At 40.9% G+C, this 19813-nt stretch overlaps 1 protein-coding gene across 2 annotated transcripts in view; it reads left to right on the forward strand.

Moving 5' to 3' along the window:
* The window catches only part of MAP7 (microtubule associated protein 7), an 810320-nt gene that overhangs the window by 737887 nt on the left and 52620 nt on the right, over window positions 1-19813 (forward strand). For both annotated transcript variants that reach the window (XM_086927406.1, XM_086927405.1), the window contains 3 exons: window positions 6416-6466; window positions 13177-13228; window positions 17945-18071. In XM_086927406.1, the coding sequence (XP_086783532.1) occupies window positions 6416-6466; window positions 13177-13228; window positions 17945-18071 (230 nt within the window). The remainder of the gene's footprint in view (window positions 1-6415; window positions 6467-13176; window positions 13229-17944; window positions 18072-19813) is intronic.

Below are 19813 nucleotides of genomic sequence, written 5' to 3' on the forward strand. Positions count from 1 at the left end.
GAATGATTGTCAAAAATGTTGGTCGTTTTAGGACCCTGATGATTTTTTTTTTTTTTAACATGGATGGCATGTCATTAAAAAGTCTGAAGACCACTGATGCATAAATGTGTCTGGACTGCACAACTCTTGAAAATTAATTGCTCGCTGTACCTATTGTATGATGGCCAATCTATTTGAGCAGGCATTTATTGTTATAAGGGGTGAAAAAACTGTAACACTTGATATATTGGTAAGATGGGAGGGTGTTTTGGAGCCTATCCACCACTGTCAATGGCGGTTGTACACAAGAAACACCATTTAACCCCTTGTGTGCTTGTGACGGAACCGCTCCGTCACAAGCCACGGGTGAGCTGTGCTTGTGACGGAACGGTTCCGTCACGGCCCGCTCGGTGCGCCTGCGCGGCGCTGATTACGCGCCTGCACGGCGCGTTCCATTGAGCGGGCGCGTTCGTGACGGAACCGTTCCGTCACAAGCACAGCTCACCCGCGTGCCGTGACGGAGCGGTTCCGTCACAAGCACGTGACCGCCGCACGGCCGCCCTACCCCCTTAGTGCTGCGGCGGAATAGCCGCCGCAGCGAATGGTTTAAGGAGGTCATGAGAAAAATGGCATTGGTGGAAAAATAGATGTCTTAAATCTTTTTTTGTGTGGGAAATTCACCCACTAAATTTAGTACCCTGAAGAGATTCAAGCATTTATTTAGGCTTGTCGGAGACACCGACTACACCCGGGTATAGGAGCCACTCATTACAGCCTCCTGAAGTAATACTTCCCAATACTGAATGCGACTGCTCTGTGATGAGCAAATGGCATAATGTCAGTCACCATGTCAATGTCCAGTTCAGACAGGCTGCCCTACAGGAGGGAACTGCAGAGTGTTCGACTGCCTGCATTCCTGAACCGGGTACATCATCATAAAATCTTGGTTCACAAACCTTTTTCTCATTGGTAAATCATGTATCACTTCCAGATTTCTGGATTCTGATAACAACCTTAAATCAATTCAACCAACTTTAAAATATAACACAAGGCATGGAAGTGGAAAGACAATAGTTGCCCTTGGAACTTTCCTCTGCCTGATTCAGAGCTGTGGGTAAAACCACTTCCTTTACAGAAACATCTTAAAACTATATCTTGTATTTCAGATTTGGCATAACTCCAACATCAAACAGCCTTTGCTGGCACCAAAGTGCAGTTCACTTTACCTGTTACACCTTACAGTGCCATAGCTGCATTCACCACCAAGTCTCACAATTTCTTCTTGTCTGGGCTGTGTTGAGTATCTTGAAGTGATTTGTTCCAAGTATACTGTTAGAAATGGGGGTGTCTATTTGGCAATCGTTTGCACGTTTGTCCAAATAAAGGCCCTTCTTTCTAGTCAGGATAAGGAGAATACACTCCCAAAAAAAAAACTGCTTACCCCGTTGGTAGCTAGGCACAAGCAGTCAGGCTTAGCTTAGAAGCAGTGTAGAAAGCATTTGCACATAACCAACAGTAATACAGTGAAAACACTACACAAGGACCACGCACGTTTTGGAAGAATAACCAATATTTATCCATGCAAACAAGACCAAAACGATAAATGACCAACATGCAGTAATCAAATAGATGAACTTTGGAAACATTATTTAAAAATGCAGTTCCTTGTAGCCGGTAGCTCCATCAGGTGCTACCGCGGTGCTGAAAAAACCCAGAATCCAGCAGTTCCGGCAGACCACGTCAGTGTGGATTGGCGTTATTATTAGCAGACTCGTAAACAGAACCTTGGGTTCCGGCAGACCGCACCGGTGCATGCCGGTCGTGGCAACCGTCGCGATTGCGGTGTGAAGTGTAGTGGTGCGGCGTGCGGTGCCCTCAAGTCGCGGTGCAGGCAACGGCTCGGTGGCACTCGTCCAGCGGCGTCGATGAAATCAGGACTGCGGTGCGGAGTGAGGCGGTGCTCGTGGTGGTTCTGACAAGTCACAGTGCAAGTGGCAGTGCTGGTTGATAGGAGCTGGCGTCAGTCGGCCCAGACTGCGGTGTGGATGGGGTGGTGTGTCATGCAACTTCCGAGCAATGCCCACAAAAACCACGGTGCAGTCTCGGGTGTCAAGGTCAGCAGGTAGTGACGTAGTCAGTGAAACCAGGGCAGCGGAGTGAAGCAACCACATGTCGCGGTGCAAGCAGCGGCTCGGTGGCGGAGCCAGTCGTCGGTCAGACCAGAGTTGCGGTGCGAAGTGCGTCCGTACCCTCTGTGCGGCCTTCAGGACACAGAGTCCAGAGCGGTGTCTGTGATGGCTGCTTACCCCCTCTGTGGCAACTGAAACTCACGGTTCCAGAGGCGGTACCCAGAGGTAAGTGAAGACTTTGCTGTCCCTGAGACTTTCTGAACAGGAGGCAAGCTCTATTTCAACCCCTTGGAAATACTCAGCGACAAGTGAAGAAAGTTCAGTCCAGTCCATTTCACTGCCCAAGGCAGAAGCGGCAACGGCAGGCCAACCCAACAAAGCAGCAACACAGCAACGGGCAGTACTCCTCCTAGCAGTTCTTCCCGCTCTTATTCTTGGCAGGTTTCAAGCGAGTTCTAAAGTTCTGAGGTCTGGGACCCAATATTTACAATCAGTTTTTCTTTGTTTTCTTGGGCTGAGAGTGCCTGTGCTCAGTCCAAACCAGTTTGGTCTCTCTGGCCCAGCTTCCCAGCAGGAGGCAAAGACAGCATTCCAAAGCAGACCAGGCCCATTCACGTGCAAGGAAATTTCCTCCCACTACTCTAAAGGCAGCCCATGTCTATTCAGCCCAGCCCTGACTCATCAAGGAAAGGCAGGACACACCTCGCCCACCTCAGTGGCTGTCCGAAAAGAATGCACATCCCCAGCCCCTGTCACTTCAAAGCCATACACTCAATCCACAACTCAAAAGGGGTACACAGGATGGCTAAGCAAAAAATATACCTACTTTCTAAAAGTGGTATTTTCAAACACAATCTAAAAATCATCTTTACTAAAAGATGCATTTCTACATACTGAGTTAAAGCATACTAAAGTCCATCCCTCTATCCTATTCCAATGGGAAGATATACTCATGAAATGTTACCAAGTATTCCCTATTCGATCCTATGGGACAGATAGTCTTTCAACTGTGAAAACCGAATTACACTGTAGTTCACCATCAGGACATGTCACACACACCAGGACACCTTAGATGTAACTCACATGTAATAAAAAGGAAGGTTAGGGCATGGCAAGTGGGTGCACTTGTCAAGTTGACATGGCAGTAAAAACTGCACGCAGACACTGCAGTGGCAAGTCTGAGAACCCTTTAAAAGGCTGCTTGTGTGGGTGGCACAATCAATGCTGCAAGCCCACTAGCAGGATTGGAGTTGCAGGCCCTGACACTCTTAGTGCACTTTACTAGGGACTTACCATTAAATCAAATATGCCAATCATGGAAACACCAATTCATAATCCAATAAGAGCACTTGCACTTTAACACTGGACAGTAGTGAGAAAGTGCGCGAGACACTAACCATCAAAAACAGAGTCAAAACCAGGAGGACAGAAAGCAAAAACAAGGGAAACACTCCAAAAGATGCCAGGTCTAGCATATACTTTGTATGTATTCATAAGTGTTTTAACTGTGCAATAATTTTGCATATGTATTCCAGCACATGCGTCTTTGTTACTTACCTCTGTAGGTCTGTTATGCCTTAGTATCTGAATTTATTGAAGTGTGGGTCGAGCAGGCATTACTGTGTATGTTCACCATGTAAAGAAGAAAATCTTTATTTGGATAAAATAAAATATCCTTAAAAGCATTTCACAGTGAATTCTCACCATGTGTATGCTCCTTAATCAAATCTCGTGATTAAGGCACGTTAGAAGTCACAATACAACCAAGGTTATTGGCTTGAGGCAGATGTCTTCTTTATTCCCCACTTCTACACCAATGAGTTTTTCCTGACCCTTGAGTAGGAGCAATCTGACATGCTGTTTTTTAGATTTCTTGTAAATGATGACGTTTGAATGATTACTCAGGTGTGTGCCGTACACATTCTTGCATTGTGCCACCGTTGGTTGGTCCTTCATGCAGCTTTTGAATAAACCTAGATTGAACAATCAGATTTGCTTAATCTGATGTCGCTTGGACAGTAGAGCAGTGTTAACTTTTCCATGTTGTATACACCGAACCATCCCTCTGTATTTTGCAAATTGTGCAATATAATTGCTTATGTACTCTCTGGGCACCCATCACACCTTGTACACCTAGCATGCCCCGATATTCACTACTGAAAGTGGCACAGGGAACTCTGATGGTTGCCAACTCTTCCTGGTCAGTCATATAAATGAATTTGATTGCTTAGCTCCAACTGCCCGTCAATTAGAATGGGGGGCAGCAGTTAATCATATCTGCATCGTAGAGCAGTAGAATCCTACTGTGTTATTCATGCCCTTAAGATAATAGTGATTACAATAGCTTCACTCATGTATTTATTGTGTAAGTCCTGGAAAGATGAAATGCTGACTAGACCAGTTTACATATTTCTCATTAGTCATATCAGATAGGCCCCTGTGGTCATAGGAAAAGGGAGACGCATGCATTTTCTTTGGGAGATTTCTTTATTGGGTTTTTGCAACTTTATAGAAACAATGCCAGTGTATTCTCAGGAGAAACCACTACAAGAGAGACACATACTCGTCTGTTGGGCAGAAGAGTGGGGAATCCGTCCGTGTCATGTTTTCTGTGATGTCGAATATGCTGGCGAAGTAGCAGTGTGTTATCTGAGCTAGAGGGGCTTAAATTGCTTCCTTTGTTCAAGGAGGCCATTACCACTTTGTTGTGGGTTTGAAGTGTGAGTATCTTATCTTTCTGTATTTGAAGTACCATACTAATTACTATAGTGAGGAAGGTAGAGAGAGTCAGACCAAGAGAGGGCTCCAACTTTACTCTGTCTCACTTATGATTTCTTCACTCCCCTTGGAGACTCTGAGTATTCCTGCTAAGGATGATTATAGTTGATCTATAGGGGGACGTAGTTCTCAATACAAGGCTCACCTTTCCTCGTATTACACTTTATGGATTTGGTTGCTCTCTTACCTAGACCTGCTAAAATAGTTCAGGAGTCTCCATGACTGACTCTTAAGTGCGTGAAGTTATAGGATCAGGCCATGTAGTATAATCTTGTACCCTCCCACTCCCCACACACTCAGACTGCTTACGGGGACAGTAGGCTACATGTTAGTGGTGTGATTCCAAAGACGTTCAACCCTGTATCCTAAAGTTAATCAGGTCTTTTGTTGGCAACAGTGTTTTTGACAAGGATTCACCCATTTCTGAAGTTGTTAGAAGTGATTTCATTTTGCTATGCTGGGAAAGGCAAGGCTACATTTTAGTTTCATATCACTTTCATTTAGATACATCAGCCATCCATTTTGCCATAGCAGGGGGCTCTTATTGATTGCCAGGACATTGTAATATGCCTCTTCATTATCAACAATGCAAAAGCTTCGTGCCATTTTTTACCCTTCAGAATTATTTGCCACATTTCTGCATACATCTGCTAACAGTGTTAGTAAGCCTCATACTTAACTGTCAGGTGCACCTCATACTTGTGTCAGCTTATTTGCATTAGGCATTTGTTTTGCCTACACTTGGAGAGTTACACATTTAAAAATACATTCAGCTATAGAGTTTCTTTCTTCTGCTGCTTCTCCCAATGCCCAAGAGACACTTCCTAACTTTAAAGTGTATCGTCTCACCAATGTGCCTATTTTAGCCACACGAGACAATATGCTCGCAATGCCACATTTAAGATGTGCCCTTTTTTTGAGTTTTGTAAACACATTCTCATTCATATCACAACCTTAAGTCCTCCCCTGCCACCTAGCCACAGCCTTTTCTGGGAAGCATGGTAATAAACTTTACAGTTGAGCCACCTGTATATATTACATTTCACTGCTCATTGCAAATATTTGTATTTAACATCAAATACACAAAAGGTGTGAAATGCTTGCATTTTGTCTAAGCACTGCAGTCGCTTGAGGTAGCATTCTAACCCATTGTTCTTTGCCCACCATGCCACCTCTGACTGGACCCAGCCTTATGCAAATCAGTCTGGACCCTGCTCCAGTGGGAACCATCTAGCCCAAACTACTAGGACAGGTCCTCACTGAATAAAGAACACAAGTAAACCAAGACGGTTTTGTTCTGACTGGGGCTCTTCAGACAGCTGTAGCTTGGTTGCAGTGGCGCAGTAAGCATGGGATCCAGGGCTGGGGATATTCTTGCTATTTAGGGCGGTATATCACATACAGAGGTAGGCCTTGTTTTTACAGTATAGTTAATGGAAACATGCATGATGACATCTGGGAATATAAATTGTTTATTTAAATATTTTCACTAATATGTTTAATGCATTATGTTGCATTTTATTTTGCAGCGGCTAGAGGAGATTATGAAAAGAACGCGGCGAAGTGAAGGTACAGACAAGGTACCCATTTGCCTTTTTTTGTTTCGTACAGTTTGGGATACAATTAACCGGTGTTGCAGAGATTTCACGAGTATAATGAACAGCATACATTCTACAAAGATCATTGATTATGTAGGCTAATGCTCATGCATCAAGATTGGTTCTCGTCAATTTCTTTTTTATGCTTTAGTGTTTAGATAAACACTCCTGAGAAGTTGTTTACTTATAAGACATTTCACTGACCACCTATGTTTCCGTGTAATCCAATTTGAATAAAGATTTAGCCCTGCTGGAGAATTCTTAGTTTGAGTCGATATTCGTAACCGATTTTCTCGCTGACAGGTATATTAGCTCATAGACCCTGCATGATCCAGGTGAATTTTCCTTTACAAGCATGGTTTATCTTGACATTATTACTTTAAAAGCCGTTTGAAAATTAGTTGAGGTTTCTATACAAAAGTAGGGTTATTTTCCATAGCGGTACAATTTCTTTCCATTGCCTTTTCTTTTAATATCTACGTGTTTCAGTGTTGTCTTGATCTAAATGGAGCTTGATTAACTAACATACTTTCTACGAAGCGCTGCTATACGTTTTTTTCTTCCTGAGGTATGCTTTGCATTTTATGTGTTATTTTTAGCATGAAAAAAAAATCTTTGGATATGTCTTCCGTGCTTTCCCATAATTGAGCTTGCCAAAAATCTTATCACTTAGATACTCTCAACAAGAAGTACAGCATTTTATTTATACAATTACCAGATATCAGGCAACTCCTATGTGACCCTTCCTTCCTCCCCCTTCTGCCATGTCACCACTAAATGTTCTGAAAGGTTTTTACAAATAAGAGATAGTAAGCCTTGTTCCTTTTAAATAAAGGATAAGTCTTGCTTCTTAAGGCTTCAGGGGTTTACCCCTCATCCGGACAAACCAGACATAGGTCACATTACAACAAATTGCTACTCACTGTATACAGGATGAGTAAGGAGAGTGCTAAAGGAAGAGCCTATACACCATTCTAAGCATTATTTGGCTGTCCTGTGGATTAACAACGAGGCAGGTGTTTTTCTAAGAGACTTTCTGCAAGCAGTATTAGTCCATACATTTTAGCCAGGCAGCCATCGGCCTGCATGGCATTCATCTCTTTTTTATGGTATTGACAAAGAGCTGAACTAGGGAGCTTTGAAAAATATTTAATAATTCAAGAAGAGAAATAGGAAGGCTTCTTTGTACCACTGACTAAAGCTTTAATGGAATGAATGGGAGAGTAGTTTTCGAAAGGCGGGAATCTAAATTGGTTACAGTTACTGCTTTAATTTGAGAAAGGAATGTGAGACCTAGGTCAGAAATTACTCCAAGATTATAAATAGTTATGTCTACTGCCATATTCATAGGAAAGAAGGTAGGAAGGGTGGTGTATGGAAGGCTTTGTTCCTAGTCTTTGGCATTAATAGCTCAGTCTATTTTGATAATATTTTTACTGGTTGTGGGCCATTAAAGGTTAGATGGCCTTGATGTAGTGCTCAGCGATGTTTAGTTGGTTGGAGCTGTTCATTAGACAGACAGATGTATATCATCCATGTGTGCATGATGAAATGTGATGTGAGGTTTCCTGGAAGAATTCCTATAAGTATATATTTGAAAAAAGGAATGAGAGTGAGTCATGGGACCCATGCAGAAAAGCTAATGGATAGAGAAGGAACCACAATAAATGAGTTAAAACGGGTTCATCAAAAAAGTGCAGAACGAATGTAAGGTTGCTTTGGATTCCCCACCAAGATATTGAACCTAGGTAATATCAGGTCAAAATCACTTTGCTGCTGAAGGAAAAGTGGTCGAGTAAGCAGTGCAACAAAGATGTCACTTTATCAGACAAGACATTGCTTCATTTTGGTCATGTGCCCCGGATGGAAGACTGACTTGACATGTGTTAAATACATTATAATTTTCCATATAGCAGAACACTTGAAATTTGATAACCTTTTTGTAATTTGGCCAACTTAGATAGGTTTGCTTTTGGCTGATAATTGCATCCTGCCACGGCACATGAATATTTAACAAATGCATCAATAAGTATCTAAATGTGTAAATTGGAGATGGACTTCAAATGTAACTGTTCTGATTTACATATACCAGTAATTAGAAAAATACAGTGGGTGATATATGACTGATCCACTGCCTCTTGAGCACAGCTGGAAACTGCAACAACCATCATAGTTAAAAGTACTTGAACCATTTTAAGAGTGTAAGCTGACTATCTCTGTACTTTAGATTATGCAAGATGTCACGCATCAGGTCCCAATATGCTGTAAATTCTTAGACATCTTGCCTCCTCAGACCTCAGAACAAGGAGTCCACCAAGGCTTGATTATGCAGAGTTATTGGGACTATCAATTCTATCTATAACCTGCATCTACGCATATTCTAAGAGGTTTTCTAAAAGGAACACCTACCATTTTTTCAACCCTCCTTAGTAGTGCAGTATCTGCCATGTTTGTCTTCAGTAGTAATGTACTGCAATGGGGGAGTCCTGAAGATTCACTTGTGTTAAATTCATCTTTGAGTGTTAGAAACATTTAAGATGCGGTCAGTACCATAATAATCTAGTATCTTGTTCAGTCATTTTGCAAAATTAAATCTTACCGTGAATAAATGATACCTGAATGCATATGCATCCTAATGGTGACAAAGTACCTGCCATGCTAGGTTAACCACAGGAAGCCATTGAAGTTTATGCCTACATTTCAACAAATAACTTCGCATGGGGTGCGTTTTCATTGAGAAGAGAACAGCTACTGGTGAAAGAATCCGAATATTATTTCAACTCAGGACTTAGTTTGCTTATTCTTCTATACTCTTCCATACAGCATCAACCGTTATCGGTTTCTATCTTTTTGGGGATGGGCATTTAAGCAATGGCATAATAGCTGACATCAGCAAAAGCTAGTCACCCTGGTGGTTTAGGGACCCTCATAACTGATACCTTGGCGCTCAACTTCATGTGCTTCCAAACAATTCTGATGTGTACAACCATCCTGACTATGGATGGGATATCCACTGCTAGCATTTGTGATAGACACAGCAGTTTAGACATCATATTTAACTTAACCCCTCATCAGATCCAACTTGATATGGTTGATAGCCAAAGGAAAATAAGCATACAGGAAAACCATGAACCCAGATGTCCATGTATTTTAGGGAAGCTGCAGAAAGTCAGATCAGCACGTACTTCAGGTTGGTGGGCTACTCTCAGATTTCTGTAGGTTTACCTTCAATACCATAGTCTTTCATATGGTCCAGTACAGTACATTAGAGTAGAACATCGCCTGTATAAAGTAACAACTTATGCTATCCTTAGTACCATAACTAATTTTGCTTCAGCTGGAGTTTGTGGGCTAGTGATTCAATAGCAAGGTATTTAACTAGGAAGTGCCATTCTATGGTGACTTTTGAAGTGGTTTGGGGTGTAGTTTGCAATTATAAAAGCACAATTCTTCACGGAAAGTGGTTTAATTAACTGTAAAAGGACCTTCCAAACTGAAGGGTTGCAGTGTTTTGAACACAATATCCCACCCAACTCTGTCAAACATGTTTCTAGACTCAAGGGTGATCACTACATTAGTCTCATCTAGTCTAGGGACCATGGACATTATGTCCAATGGTCTCCACATATATTCACTGCAGTACCTGCCTCCTACAGGCCATGTCTAGCCTCATGTCTAAAGGCAATGCATTTTGCTAAGATTTTAGAATCCGCTTTTTCAAGGTTCAATATTTTAATCTGCACAATTGTATTAACAGTTTGTCAATAACTGCTTGGTTAATTCTTCCTTATCTTTCATTGTGATTTTCATTTATATACAACAAGTGTGTGGCAATGTGTGCATGAATTTTGTCATTACGGGATGCTGCACAGACATAAGTAAAACGTTATAGGTGTTTGATATGCTTGCAGACAAGCAGAATTGTACAAGAAGAGCAATTATTAAACGTGCAATCAACTTAGTTTTTGTGGTCTATGATTGTCATGCATGATTTATTCGACATTTCGTGAATACAACGTATACATGCAATCTAAATACTTAGGTGCAATAAACCTACGTTGTGTAGACGGTTTTTATTGGCTGGGTTTCTGACTGTAGGTTTTTTCGATCAAGAGATAATTATAAAATAATTAAGGGTGGGGAGAATAAGGAAACAGGTATTACCAGAACAGTAAATCGTGGAACATTTCAAAAAGAAGGAATTTAATAATTCACTCAGATTTTAGTGAGATGAAAAAAACGTCAGATATAGTAATCAATTGTACAAAGTTGAAACCCTCTTTGATTACGTTTCTGGTTTATGTACTCTGTCTAATGTTATCTGTTTTTCCTTTAAACAAATTGCATAAGGGATGATCTCTAAAACCATCTGTGATCTTTAGATGAGTTAAGATTTTATTAAAGTATGGCTGAAGACATTAGTTCCAGATATTATGAGGTTAATTAAGTGGTAATTTCAAATATAGATAGTTTGGCAAAAAACTCTTTAAGACAAACCCAAAAGCTGGTGTTCTAGAACTATAGCTATCAGCCGATTGCTCAGCACCCATGTACAACCAGAATCATGAAGCAGATAGTGATCACCCAGCTCCAGGTATTCTCACACAGAGTTTACTCGATTTTGGGTAGTCTGGATTTTGTCTAGCCTGTATGCTGGAATTGTCTTTTTTGGACATAAGAGAAGTCCTTATGCGAGCACTCTGTGCAGCATTTGATGTAATGGATTATTCACCCATCCTTCACAGACTGGAGGACTGGGCATACTGATGTTTCAAAGTACAACTATTCCTGCTTCGCGTAATTTGAGCAGTATATGAAGACAGTTGATTCTGAGTCAAATGCCCCATGGTTACCCGTGGGATTTTGTGATTGATAGACTTTTGACAGATGTCAGATAAGTATAGAGAATTGATTTTTTTAAAAAGTAATTTAAGGAGTAATGTGGGCTAGAGCAGGTTATTGCATTTGTGGCCTAAAATGTTCTGTTCCAATTTCCTGCTTCAGAAAACTACAATCTTCCCTTTAATCCTCATTCTCTGAGAGAATGATTGTGAAGTGTTTGAAGGGCATTTCCCAGGTGTAGGAGATTGCTGGGCAGAACACTTGAAGTCCTAGGGTAAAAAATTACCACCTCATCGGATGCCAAAAAGCAATCAAACCCTGACCTTACTGGTCAGCAAGAAAGACCTAGCCTGCCACTTGCTTATAGACTGGGACATGTTCATGTCATCCCATAGTCCAGGGATTACACAGAATTAAAAGAAAAATTGAATTTCTCCAGAATGGGAAAAATCCTGAAAAAAAACATGAAAATGAACCGGGAAATAGCTCGGTGCTTTTCCGTGGACCAGACAATATCCAGAAAGAACTTGAGACAGCACATTGTTGTCATTGCTTAGCAGAAGGAAGGCAAATTCCTTACCCTTTTTCCTGTAACAAAAAAATAACTAAAAATGTTTCTTTAGCTTAAACCCACTGGGCCACTTCTTAACTAAATTTCTAAAAGTCGACGTTCTCGCTCACTTTAATATACAAAGTGGAATGGACACTCAATATGAACAGTGATAAGTTGAATCACATCACGCTCCTTCATTCACTTTAGCCCTTCAGTAAGCAGATAGCCACACATTTCCAGATAATCCACTGATTCTCCCCTTACATCTGAAGGTGGCATTATACTTTTAACACACATTTCGACACCCACCCAGGCCCCCAGAAACATTCTGCAAACAATATTTGAAGCTCATAAGGGTTCATGCACACTCCACACGTTTTATTGGCAGTGCCCATTGACTGTATGATTGTATAATGCCATACCCCAAACCTTGGTGGAAAATTAAAAAACGTTCTAAACTGGCGTGGTATCTCTTACTCACTCCCCAGACTGAATAAAAAGTCAAAATGCATCACCCTGTTCACTACTACTTGACCAAGCGATCAGAATCACTCCTTACAGGTACTCCACTCTTAACTGTGATCCGAGTACGGTTCTATGTTGACATATGGCTTAAGTGCCATATGGTTCACAGACTATTATCACCTGTCTATCAGTGGAATACTCCCCAAGGACCACATAACCTTTTAATTGCATAGATTCTAAAATGTCCACCAGTGGCTTCCATAATATACTTTAAAGTATTAATTTGCTGAGGGCTTTATTAGAAGTTACCTTTGTATTTTGACACTAGCTGCCACAGAGATACTTGTCAACATCTTCATTAATTATACCATTTTGAAAATCCCCATTATAAAATATGGTCCACAATCATTGGTTTGCTGTGGCTCTAGTTACTGGAATGCATTTACACTAATAACGGATCAGTTGCATTGCAAATGCTTGAAATATCAGCTATACCCAGTGTAGTTCCCTTAATGCATAAAAACATGAATGTCTTTTAAGTATAATGTGTCTAATAGTTAAACTGTAATGGTTTTAGTTTTGAAATTGTGTTGATGTTCTTTTATTTTATTCTTGTGTTTCAGAGCTTTAAACAGCCATCCTTCTATAGGCCATACATATTTTTTCGAAAAAAGTATTAGAAAGCAAATGAATAATGACCCTAATTGTTAAGCTTTTTTTTTTGTTTTGCCAGTCTGTTGGCCGGTTTTCCTGCTGCTCTGTCGTGCAGTAGACATTGTTAGCCATATAACTGTTTTCCTTCTAACTAGTTCCCTGTTTTTCTCTTGTACAGCAATCCAGCACACAAAGAAATGGAGAAATTACCAGGGCAGCTAATGAAACAGGTATTTATTCTAGTCCATTTTAAGAATGCAGAAATAACTTCTCATGATTAACCAATAAACTTGCAGTTTATGGACTACAGGAGGTTTGCTAAACCGTGCTCCCTTCAGTGTTGTCTACAGTGATTTATGTACATTTTATGAAGTGTGACCTGATTATCCCCTCCTGCATGCAGAATACGATATAGAATCATGCATGCATTACAGTGATATTGTTAACAGTGCACTATAAACACTTTGAAATATAAGTTATGAGTATCTCTGATTCTGAAAAAAGTATTGATTATCAACCAACAAAGGAAGTTATTAAAAATTGTTTGAATGCGCTGTCCGTGTACATCTTGTATTGTTACCTTCTGAAGCTACCATGAATAATAATGGTCTCATTAATCGGAAATGTTATTTCTACCAAGTTTTTTAAGTGAACATGATGCTGTCAAATGTTGGCGTGCAACACAAACCTTGATTTGTTATTGTTTTCAATCATTTTGTTCTGGTTTGTAACAATAACTTGGGTTCATTATTTAAATATGAAGTATTTTTTAGACTCTAAATTGCAGGCTGATCAATACATCCTTTGAACTTCTCATTTCTAAGCAAAATAAAATTGTATTTGTTTTGGGGAAAATCTCATTGGTAGTTAAAATTACATTTATATTGGTGCATAGCTGATAAGATGAGAGCACGCACAATAGTATTCTGATTGTGTCTCTCCTGCATCCTCTTCTTCCAGCTTAGCATCACACCTGCACAGAAATAGTATGTTGGGCTTGTGACTTCCATATATTGTTATTGTAGTTAGTTACAGTTAGTTGTATCTCACTGCAGTCACTTCACTGCCATTCTCACCCTTTGCTGATTCTCAAAGCTTCACCCAGTCTTCACACTCTGCCACACTCACACTTCAGGGGAAACCGGCGTAGGAGTGACGTGCCAGTAGACCCAATGCCAGTGGGTTCCACATCATTGGATTGCCCCCTTGCAGTTCCCTGTGAACGTTTTGATGGGTCACACTGGCCCAACAATATCACCACCTAAAACAGCTAAAGAGCCTACCTACAAAGTGGTAGCATGTCTTGCGGAGTGAGAGGAGCAACTTTGGCGAACAACACAGGGGCATGATTGAAGGAGTCTATTGGAGACTATAGTTGTCACCAAGTGTTGGTGCACATGGATCCCTGTAACCAATTGTGGTGAATAATTGATGTTCAGACGTAAACGGGGGACTATCACAGTTCTAGACTCAATTCAAAAGGGAGTTTTGGCACACTTGCAATAAAGTTTCAGTTAACTTTGTCTGGGCTGTCGCTAGATCAAGTTCAGCACCTCTTGCAAGGGTAGGGTCTTTCAGCACCTGGCTACTCCTTTATTTCACTTTCAGGTAAATCATTAGATCATTACTTCCAGATCCTGATGGGACTACTAGGTGGCACACAGTTGTTCATTGCCAATTCGGGCTTACCACAGCAGGCTGATTCTCTCTCCGAACTTCCAAGTGATGGATATTGATTGGCTTTTTATCCCTCCTGCACAGCACCACTTCTCCCAGATCCTGGCCTGTGATTCCTTCTGTAAGCGGCACCCTCCTATAGGAATACATCCAATACTACCCCTCAGTGCAGCAAGCAGACCCCTTTCTTTCTTCAAGGGTCTTCCAATAAGAGCAGTTTCGGTTTTTCACTGGGTACAAGTGGAAGGATTGTAATCAAAAGGCTTTTGTCCAGAATGTTCAACCTAGGTTGCCTCCTTTCATGGCAAAGGAAGCATTAAACACCCTTTTGAAGGAGGTAGCTGAGCAGAAGCTTTTGGTATCCTCCTAACTGTACATCCTCTCCATGCTTTGGAAGGTGTGATTGTAGCTTTTTGATATAAAATAGGAAGCCCCGCACAGAGCAATACATTTTCATTTTGATGGGAGCAACGTCTTCAGTCTCAGCAGATGAGCTACATGAACAGTACAAAATGGGCAAACTGGAAAGCCTCCTTATTTTTATGTTTATTTATTTTGCAGTATGTATATTCACAAACAAGATTCCTAGTTTTGTCTGACTATAAACCTACTGCAGCCGATACAAAAAAGAACTTAGCAAGCAACAGCACCTTCTATATTGTAGGATCGCCATTGATAGTCACAAATGTTTGAATGTTCTTGCCTCTGTAAAGATAATGCATGGGGTGCCTGTACCAGCTCCATTGCTGGTTGCACCATCAAGACAGAGCATAGCCCATCTTCTCAACTACTGAAATTGAGATACTACACTCTACCAGGAGACAAAGGCTGATCCAATAAGAACATTCTGATGTAGCCATATTCCCAGATTTCACTCTAGGAATACAGAAATGACGGAAAGCTTTAATGTGTTGAGGGTGTTTCTCTGCGATAGGGGACTGCGATAAATGATGCTATTCCTTGTGTTGCTGCTGCCAGTTATTGCTGAAGCTAAGGCATGGCATTTTGTGTAGCCAGAAAAAGCCTGGTACTGGTTAGATGAGTGTAAGAAATTGGAGTATTAGTTGAGGAGTCCAGGTACCCACTGCAGGTAATAACCACATTCCTTGTCAGGGTAAACCCTCAATGAAGATGAGCTAAACCCCTGGTAGCTATGGCTCATAGCTGACAGGCTTAACTTAAAGGCAGTGCGTAAAGTATTTTCGCAGGACTAAAACAGTAATAAAGTCTAAATGCAAAACAATAAAAATCTCAAAATTAATTGGTAAAATAGAGGAAAATTGAACAAACATAATAAAATAACTCCAATTAGTGGAACTGGAAATTTGAATTTTGAATGTTTTAGTTAAAATGTCCCCAAAAAGTGCCAGTGATAGATAGTAGTTGTGGTAGAACGGTAATAGAGGGCTGGTCATACACACCAACCAGGTTCATACTTGGCAAAATATTTTGCCTTCTTGCTTTAGTTCTTTAAGACCTAATCCACTACAGGAGTGTACTTCTAAATCCCCAAGACCTCAGGGGAGGCACCTTGAATCACACAGGGTGTCTGTCAAGTGTCCAGTCCAGGTACAGTTGCCACTGAATAGCTGGGCAATTTTAAAAGTTGCTATACACATATTCTTCATTCTTAAGTTGTTATGAAAAATGGAAAATTCAATAAAATATGGTTAAAGATACTTCTAAACTTTTATATTCATCTATTTTCGAAGTCAATGCAAATTTATTATTTTAAAGATATTTGACAGGGTAGGAGCTTATTAAAGTGTCCGTATAGTTAATGTACGTGCAGTAGTCGAAGATTCACAACCTAGACTTTAGTCAACTTCTTTTTAATAACAGCTATGACTCAAATTAAGTTAGTCATTTTTTGAATTGTTCTCCATGGGTGATGGAGATGGTCATCAGATGACAGGCCCTAAAAATAACCTCCTTCCAACTAGATGTTAAAGCCCTTACTAGGAAGTTTCGGAATTTCAAAAAAAGATTGTAGCCTGTGTAATAATGTATTTTAAAACTAACCATGGGAGCTCAAGCCATGCATATTACAAGACAGCGATACAGGAGATGTGTAAATCAAGCAAATATCAATGAGTTAAAATTACAAGTCCAGCTCAATAGCATCCCTCAAGTGGCTGACCACATTCGGGTAGAAATACATACATTATTCTAAAAGGAGCCAATAATAAACTCTTCTAACTATAAGCAGCATCTGTATGCTCACAGTAGCAAGAATGGCAGACTACTTGACTCGCAGGGTAAAAAGAAAAATGTGACAGAGGCAGTCCACCGTATAGAAAGTTGTAAAATATACCAAAGTTTTAATCCTCCCCTCAAATCATTAGAGGGATATTTCTGAAATCCTCCCCATCGCCGGCCTAGAATAAATGTTTTCACCAACATTATCAATAGAAAGAATAGAAACAGAATGAGTTTTTACACTAATTCCTCACTAATCATGTTTGGATTCTGGAGTAGCATGATACACATCAGAAAAGTGCTTCATTACCTCATCAGGAGTAGCAAGCACTATGGAAGTGCAAACCCTTCCCTCTTCTATACGGCCACTATCCTTTTCAATCCAAATAACAGACTAACATGCCCACCACTCAAATGAATTTCATATTTCCCTATACTAATTCATCACTAATCCTTTTTGGGTTTCAGAGTAGTGTGCTACTCGCCAAAAAAGAACTTTGATGCCTCATCAGGGGTAGTAAGCGGTATATGAATGAAATTACAATAAAGGAGCTGCTGGTTTGAAAGGCCCATGGGCGTGATGGATTCAGCATTGAAATGTATAAAGTGCATAAGTTAACGGCACATACTTCATTACTGAGACAAATACATACCTAGAAGAAACTACAAAAAGGATTCCTTGATTATTTTTTTTATGCAAAGAAGGCCTTTGACATGGTGAATTGGGAATATCCGGTAGCACATTCTAAGAAGCTTGGGTGTATCTTCTCAGTTCTTAAGGTTGATTTCTTAGTTATATAAAGGTTCTTGAGCAGAGTAAAGCATCAATGGTGACATTGCTTGGTTATATGAAGGTTCTTGAGCACAGTAAAGCATCAATGGTGACATTGCTTGGTTATATAGGCTGTATAGGCTGGTCCACAGTTCCTGGAAGAATAAAGGATAAGCCAATGTTATTTCCCAGTAGATGTCTAACAATCTGATCTCCAGACAATGTTTGCCTTATTAAAACAATTCTATATGTCCTGGCTATAAAATGATTTAGCATGATTGTTTTGTTTTCTTTTCAGCCACTCAACCTGTAGAGTCTGAACAGAAATCCATGCTTAAGCATGTTACTGAACACCCACGAAATGGAGATCCAGGACCCCCTTCTGAGGTGCCTATTTCTCATCATTTGACAGAATCTTTGGACAGGTAAGAATGCAAGATAGTCACAAACTTAGTCAAACCATCAATATACTGGTAGTGTACTTGCATTGTATTCTCAGTGAACCTGGGTAAAGAATTAGGACTTGTGGATGCATCACCTTAGGAAGGGGAGAAACAGTTCTAGAACTTGGCATCACCACCCCATCTACTTTACTGAATGAAAGGGCATAATCTACCATGACAGGCAATATTGATATGGGAATGTTTTATCCATCTAATCATACAGACTTGCCCAATAAAAAATGAAAACGCTTAGCAAGTTACTGTAAGTGCATTTAGTTTGGAGGCTATCTAGAAAGAATACGCGCAAATTGACTTCTCCTAATGCCTCTGAAAAGCATGCAATCTAAAACTTGGATTTCTTTCTAGTTACAGGTTAAAACATCTGTCTTGAAATCTCAGTAACTTTAATTGTGGTTATGATGTTCAAGGTTAAAAAAAGCCTCAAACAATTTGCATATCAGTAAACCTAGTAAACAAATCAGCTGATGCTCAGGTATTTTTATTTGCCCCACCAATATTGTACTCTGTCTAAATCCTCCTTATGAGGTGCTAATGTACAATAAAATGTCGGAAAAAACGTTCTTTTAATGTATTACAAATTGATGCATCTAAGAGGTTTTGTTATCACAAGCTTCTCTAGGGGCTTATGGTGATCATGAACATTGCTGAGACTGGCAATGTAAGTTGAAACCTAATCACGACATGCATACCTTAAAGTGCAAAAATAGAGCCATCCTTCGAATAATTAAGGTTGAGGTAACTGACTGGTTTTATGCTTCAGATATAATGTTATTGAGGGTGTGTTGGCCAAGATGGCGGCAGACTAGTAGCCATTCTCCTGCACTTCCTGTCCGGCCTCCTAAAAGTGAGCCCTCCCTGGCCCGTCCACTACCTTAAACCAGACCAGCGACAGACACAAAGAGGCAGGCCGACCCCTGGAGGTCTAACCCCAATGTAGAGAGGCTGCTCCTGACTGCAGACTGGTGGAGAGGGCTCTGCGGGCCATGAGATTCGTGGAGCCTGTAGCCTGGCTGAGCCTGGTTGGATTGGGCTGTTTCCCACGGGCCCCTGGGGGAATCTTCTGGAAAGTTCACAAACACTGGGGGATGACAGTGAGGAGTAGCAGTGTGAGATCCTTCTCTCTAGTATACTGGAGGCCTGATCAGGAATTTACAATGAGTGCGCCCATCCCCGGGCCTACCCACACAATCCTGGTGCTGGGTTGTTTGACTTGGGACTCAGTTGACTCCTACCTCTTGGGGAGGAGATAGAGCAGGCTCAGCCCAAAACCATGGAGCCTGCAAGTCCAGAAAAGAATCCGCCCTCAAGGACATGCTAACCAAAGCCAACCTTAGGAAAGGCACATCATGAGCTGAGCCCTGAAGTGGAGGAGAGCAGAGCACCACTTAGGGCCTCCCTGCTACTGGAGGGATCCCCCCTCAGCCCCACCCACCCCCAGCACACTCCGACAACACATCTCTCTATTTAGGGAGGAGTTCTTGAAAGACTTAAAGGACTATCAACAATGCGAGGGAAGAGGAACTAGAAGCATATAGGTGTGAACTGGTCGACTCGCAGGACCAAACCCTCACACTACAAGCATACTTTGAGGATTAGAAAAATTAATCCCAGAGGTCCAACATACCTATTTGAGCTGTTCCCCTGGGGGACAGAGAAGGGAGACATTTGGACCTATGTGAAACACTTACTTAACCCTGTCCTCC

The sequence above is a fragment of the Lissotriton vulgaris genome, chromosome 6, assembly GCF_964263255.1.
Source record: "Lissotriton vulgaris chromosome 6, aLisVul1.2, whole genome shotgun sequence".
Classification (NCBI taxonomy): domain Eukaryota; kingdom Metazoa; phylum Chordata; class Amphibia; order Caudata; family Salamandridae; genus Lissotriton; species Lissotriton vulgaris.